The 6,428-nt window shown below is 33.8% G+C and overlaps 1 protein-coding gene across 1 annotated transcript; it reads right to left on the bottom strand.

The window, feature by feature from the left end:
- Positions 1-527: 527 nt before the first annotated feature.
- LOC133689253 (putative transcription factor bHLH041) lies at positions 528-4,380 on the bottom strand. Its single transcript, XM_062109054.1, has 8 exons — positions 3,970-4,380; positions 3,718-3,840; positions 3,493-3,598; positions 3,374-3,388; positions 3,200-3,265; positions 2,132-3,058; positions 1,472-1,846; positions 528-1,057 (listed from the first exon to the last, which is right to left on the bottom strand). The coding sequence occupies exons 1-8, from the start codon at positions 4,086-4,088 to the stop codon at positions 989-991; spliced, it is 1,800 nt and encodes a 599-aa protein (XP_061965038.1). The 5' UTR covers positions 4,089-4,380; the 3' UTR covers positions 528-988.
- Positions 4,381-6,428: the final 2,048 nt, after the last annotated feature.

The following is a 6,428-nucleotide window of genomic DNA, read 5'->3' as shown; positions in this document are numbered from 1 at the left end:
ATGTGATGACGTGGCATCAGAGAAACAGGAAGCTACGCAGCCTTGGTGAGGACAATCTTCGAAAGGTTTTTTTTTTTTTCCCTTGAAAACATAAAAAATATTCCCTATAATATTTTTGCAAAAACAAAAGGGTGACGTTCTGCATTTAAATACTGTTTTTTATGAATCCATCATGGTAGTAAAAAAAAAAAAATCTCAAATTAAATAGCCTTTAAATTATTACCCAATTCTCAATTTAATCCCAAAACATATATAAAGCAGTTAGATTTCTAATATTTAGATCACTAAAAAAACCTTTTATTTTGTGTCTGAATCACATAATTCAGTCATAATTTTTTTCCTGAAGGATTCGTGACCACAAATGCATTTGTGACAGATTCATGATTAAGATGTATGGAGTCACAAACTCTTCGAAATTTAAAAATGGCTATTTATTTGTAGTGGATGTTTCTCGCTTGACCCTTCTATGCTCGTCGGAAAATATTAATGGATGTTGACAGAAAGATCCCATTTAATGGAGGTTCCCAAAAAGAAAAGCATATGCGCGCAAGTCTTTCAATTATAAATTCATCGATCGTCGTCAACATCATTTATGTCTTGATTAGGATGGAGAGAAAGCAGAAGTAAAGAAAATGAGCAAAAAATAAATAAATAAAATGTATTGAAATTCCTCGAGCTCCCACTTTCATCTTCCCACACATGCTGAAGAGGAACGTGTAGAGCAAAGTACTTTTAGTATGAGGTTGCATGTTTCCCATCAAACTAACACCATACAAGTTGCCTTTGCTTGTATTTGACTGGCCATCAAAATTGTGCAAGAAAACACCAGCACAGGAGCCAAAATTGAAGAAGTAAATCAAAACATACACCATGAAGTCATCTCAAATATTGGTTGGTGGAAAATAAGGAGATGTTGTTGTCGCGGAAAAGAGAGGTGATTAAGCATCATGCATCGGGTACTATAAGGTTTCAAGGATTGGTCCAACGGTCAACGTGCCAGATCTTCAACAACCCTCTTCACTGCTTCCTGGAAGCCAGACTCGTCCCAGTCATTCCCCTATAATCAACAAATCACCACAAATCAATATATTTATCACTCTAACTTTATTATACTTTCGAATTTTCTTTAGCAAAAAGGAAGATAATATTTAATGAATGTTTATTTCCCGAAGTTGATGGCCATAGACAGCGCCTGTGGGGTCTATATCGAATAAAAAAGTAAGGGGAATAGAATCCTGTAGGAAACCCTTTTTTCTTAGGAAAATTATGTTACGTCTCAGTAACAAAAAATCTAGGAAAGGATTAAGTGACTAGCGGATTCAGAAAATAAAGATTAATTCTTTTTTTTTTTTTTTTGCAAGGAGATTAAATGATTTGTTCATGTGAAAATTAAACATGGGGAGTAAGTTATAATTTACTCAGTTGCACCCTTGAGAAGGGGCTCAAGCAATTGAAGTACAGACATACATACCTCAATATTGAGCCTTAGAACCACTCGATTAAAAGAAGCTGATTCTGCTGTATGTGTGCTGGCTTCAATGGATATCAAGCTCACATCCGTAACTTGTCTTAAGAACTCCAATATCCTAGTAATTACCGTGTCCAAAATGGGGCTTTCTCCTCTTAGATTCACTACCAAGTCTATAATCCGTTGTTCAGATGTTGATTCAGATATGTGTGTAACCCGGACATCAAGTCTTTCGTATGATGAATCCCTTACTTGTGCAACTGCAGCTTTTGAAAGTTGTGCTTCTAACTTCTGGTTCTCGCGACTAAGTTCCTCAACTTGAGCCTTCAAAGATGTCAAGTACTCCCTTGTTCGAGTAAGGATAGATGCTTTATCTTTCTATATAATCGATCCAAAATCTAATTAGTGAAACTGTAGTTTAAATATCCATGCAATATTAATTAATTAATTCTACATTAATTGCTACCCGTTATCAATTCATATAGAACTATAAACTTACATGTATAGACTTGAATAAATTCTACCACATGATTCTACAGTACTTGTTCATGCTTAAAACGCATGCATATCTAGCTAATACTATAACTGAAAGCAAATCAAATCTCAATGAATTAATTAGCTATTGGTATTCTGTAGCAATGAAAACTGGCTGGTCATATTTACCTTAGCTTCTGGGGGAATAATTGATCTCAATGCTTTAAAGCTTTCATTAATCTTTTCTCGCCTTTTCCTCTCTGATATCATATGGTGCAACTGTGTGCTTGTTGGGCGGCCTCCGAGCATATGGTCACGTCTTTCAATATTTAAGCGTCTGTAATAGGTAATTACTCGTGTAAGCATACTATGTCTGTGTAAACTGGCTCTTGTTTGCGTTTTGGGGGCTAGAGCCGATTGATAATTGTTGAAGGCGCTAGCTCCCTGGCGTACCCGGTGCATATGAGGCAAACTATGTGAAGAAGAAGAGGAAGAAGGGGAAGGGAAAGTTAAAACTGCAAGGATGGCTCTTGTCATTACAGCATCTTCACTCTCTGGAGTTGGCAGTTGAATGTTTCGTTCTAGGGCAAACGCTTGCAGGGCTTGTTGGTGTGGGCTAGTGCTGCTTTGTATTGCTTGCAAAGGTTGCATGGCTTTTTGGTGTGGGCTAGTGCTGCTTTGTATTGCTTGCAAAGGTTGCATGGCTTCTTGAAGTAGACTAGTTGTGCTTGGTGTTGATTGCGAACATTGAATTGCTTGCTGCTGTGGGCTAGGTTTTTGTTGCAAAGACTGCAATACTTGTTGCAGAATATTACCCGTTGGTGTCGGCAGAACTGGTTGCAGCAATTGCAATGTATGTTGGAGTGGACTGCTTGTGCTTGGCAATATTGGTGGCAGCAATGAGGGAGCCTCTCGATGTGCCTCTGGTATGTGAGATGAGCTTGGAATAGTGAAGATAAGAGAAGAGATCTCTGGGCTATCCATGGATAGCGATCTCAGGGAGGATGAAGATGATGAGGGTATGTTTGGATCAACTACTAGCGGAAGTTCTCTTAATGGAGATTGCCGAGAGAAGTCCTCCGGGAACCAATTCCTCATTTCATTTTCAATGTTAAACTGAAAAATTATATAAAACCCCGTTGAATTTCAATTAGCTAGGGTTCCATTTTCTTCTTTCCATAATGAAGCGGCTATATAACTAATTAACAATATAGCTTAGCTTGAAATTAATTAATAAGTTTAGTTCAGATTTCTTACTTGGTGAGTTGCATTGGACCAGCCTAACTCAATTTCCCCACTATTGCACCCCATGAAGACTGCAGTCTAAAATGACATAAGAAGAAAATGTGAAAACATTACTCATGATCACATGGCTGTAAAGGAAATGAAACACCTTGATTTATTATCCTGGAGAGAAGAAAGTAAGCAGACCTTAATCCTTGCTTCCTGTGACAAGATAAGACACAAAGGGATATATCAATGGCAGACCTTATTGAGTTGATTGATAGATCAACAGGATGAAGGCCTTTTCTTCTTGTTAAAATGATTACCTGATAAAATCGCCTCTGTGCATCCGTAGACGCCGATCTTTGAAGCTCAAATTCCTTTAGTTCTATGAAGGGAATTTTGTTTTTGAATGCAACTCCGGGAACACGGCTGATATACATAGGATCCAGCAAACAAAGAAAGAAAGCATTAACAACCGATACATACATACATATCAGTAGCACATCTAATTAAAGAGAAGAAAATATAGGTGAACATGCGTTTCATACTCGTTTACAGCAAAGAATCGTTCCTGTCGATACTGATCGAAAAGCATCCTGGCAACACTCCCTGAAGAAGAGCTGGGCTGATTGCTTTCTTCATGGTAATATCCATCCCAGAAGAATAAATAGCTGAACATAAACAATATTAATCATTAATGTAACTTAAAATTATATATATATATATATAATTATGAAAGAACACTAACAATAAATTTGTGGTGATTATGAGAGAGGGATAGCTAGTATTGCAAGACATACTTAGATGGTTGAGGTAAATATGACCAAAGACAGATGTAAGTGCTGCCAAAACACTGCATGAAATATCGGAGAAAGTTGGCACGCTCTACTTCACTGAGCAGGAAGACGGCGTCCATCATGAGGTCCAGGAACTAGGGCTAAGAACAATAATGTTGATGCATAGTGGAGAGATCCCTTAACTTGGGTCTCTCTATCCTATGTTCTCCTATTATTTTATTTGAAAATTCCCTCTTGATTTGATCTCCATGGATTGACGGGTGATCATGTTTGAGAAAAGTAAGCAAACTATTTAAGGAGGGAAGAGAACGAAGGCACTGAGAGTTGAAAAATAAGCAAACTGAGCCTGCTCTCTCGCTGGGGCTGGAGGAAGAGAGAGAGCAGCTTTGAAAAGTAGCAGTGTTAGGGATTATAAGGGACCACCAATTGGTCATGTATGAACAACAAAGAGGAAAGTAAAAGAATAATGGAAGCAAATAGAGAGGAGGTTGTCTGGTGTGCAAGAATTTGAAAAGTATGAGGACTAGTAGCTTAGGACATTGAAAAATATTGAATAATGCAGGCAGGGATTGAGAAAAGTAATGGTCAAAGTCCACCTTTGGGAGAGGGTTTGAAAATAGTCAAGAGAGGAAGGCAGTGTGTCTCCTTCCTTCCTTCCAATTTTCAATTTTTCTTCGTTGCTTGTTGCTTTCTTCTGACCATCGCCAGCTTGTTCTAAATTCTTCCCCCCCAGCCCTACTAAATAAACCTTAAATGAACTGATGTGATGTCTTTTTAGAGGAATTCATTAATTAATTACTTTACAGGAAAGTTAATTTATGGTGAAAAACTTTTTATATATTCTTTTTAATATATGGTAGATGTCCTTCTACTAATTCTATGTTCAATTAATGGTATTGGTGTGCAAATGGCAAATGTAATTCTCAGTGAAGAAGGTTAATAAGTAGGCAAGAGGTGAGGCTATGTTTATTTTTATGTTTTAAAAGTATTTTCATTTTTTATTTTTCATTTTTTTTTTATTTTAAAATAATTTTTGTATGTTTTCAATTCATTTTAGTATGATAATGTTAAAAGTTATTTTAAAAATATATATTATTTTAATATATTTTTAAATAAAAAAATTCTTTAAAAAATAATTACTACTACGTTCCTAAACTTCCCTAAACTTCCCCCTTCATTCTAATATAGTAATACTAGCAAATAATTACTGATGTATGTCGATTTTGTAAAAACAAATATATATATTGTTGGTATAATCAGGGGGGGCAAGCAGGGCCCGGGCCCCCTGCAATATTTATCTCTGCAATCCTTTTTTTTTTTTATATTGAGTAATTAGGTAATTAAAATGGAGAAAGTGTTATATTTTTTATTTTAAAAAGGTGGCTCTCCTAAATTAAGTGTGATTTTATTTTTTATTTTCTTTGAATTTACTCTTGACCTACATGGAAAAGAAAAAAAATATAAAGGTATTATTTTGTGAAATAAAAAACAGAGCTACCAATTTACCCTAATATCCTGCAGCCAATTAAAAACATAAATCACGAGCAAAAGTTTTTTACAAAAAATTGAAGCAGAGCTACTAATTAATTTATGTTTCATCAAACAAAATAAGGTAACTTAAATTTAAAATTTTTTTTTTGTTTTGAGATGTTTGTTAATAATTTGATGAGGTTTTTTTAATAATTCTATCATTTTTTCTCCTTTTTTTTCTTAGATCTTCTAGTTCCATCAATTGTTTTTTGAATTCTTGTTATATTGATTTTTTTTTAATTAATTAGATATATTTTATTGGTTTGTTTTGATTATACTTGGATTTTTTTTATGTTCTGTTTTTAGCAAAACCACCAAAATTATCAATTTTTTCTTATAATATATGTTTTTATTTTAGGTTGAACCATGAAAAAAATAAGAAGAATTAATTCTTTTTTTAAAAAAAAAAAATATTGATAACTCACAGCCTATTGAACGAGCTTTTTCAGCGATTAAAATTGTTAAAACAAGACTTCGCAATCGGATAGAAGATGATTTTCTTGCAAATTATTTGATTGTCTATATAGAAAAAGAAATTGCTGAAAGATTCACAATTGATATGACAATCGATAAATTCTATTATATGAAAGAACGATGAGCACAATTAAAATAAATATGTAAGAATCATTCTTTATTATTTTTTGCTTTATTTCAAAGTTTATCAAACATAAATAATGTTTTGTTTTAGCTAATGTTTCTTATATACTTTGTATGTTTATATTTGATAGGTATAAAAACCAACAACATTAAAGTGATGGATATATTATGAAGATGAAATTAACTTCATTACTTTGACTCAATTTGGTATTACTCAAAACCTTTTACCTTATACAAAGATTATTATATATTTGTAATAAGTTATTTGAATAAAACTAAATTATGTAGGTTTTGTTTTACAACTCATGTATAATAAATTAAAATAAATATTATAT

The sequence above is a fragment of the Populus nigra genome, chromosome 3, assembly GCF_951802175.1.
Source record: "Populus nigra chromosome 3, ddPopNigr1.1, whole genome shotgun sequence".
NCBI classification, from domain to species: domain Eukaryota; kingdom Viridiplantae; phylum Streptophyta; class Magnoliopsida; order Malpighiales; family Salicaceae; genus Populus; species Populus nigra.
The sequence above is the reverse complement of the archived record's forward strand: the minus strand, read 5'-3'. Positions and strand labels throughout refer to the sequence as shown.

What these genes read in the sequence shown, in the direction of transcription:
- LOC133689253 (XM_062109054.1), bottom strand. Translation starts at nt 4,088, where the DNA reads ATGATGGACGCCGTCTTCCTGCTCAGTGAAGTAGAGCGTGCCAACTTT. An exon ending in TATTTACCTCAACCATCTAA is followed by an intron (nt 3,841 to 3,969) that starts GTATGTCTTGCA and finishes GTTTATGTTCAG; the next exon opens with CTATTTATTCTTCTGGGATG. An exon ending in TTCTAAGGCTCAATATTGAG is followed by an intron (nt 1,058 to 1,471) that starts GTATGTATGTCT and finishes TGTTGATTATAG; the next exon opens with GGGAATGACTGGGACGAGTC.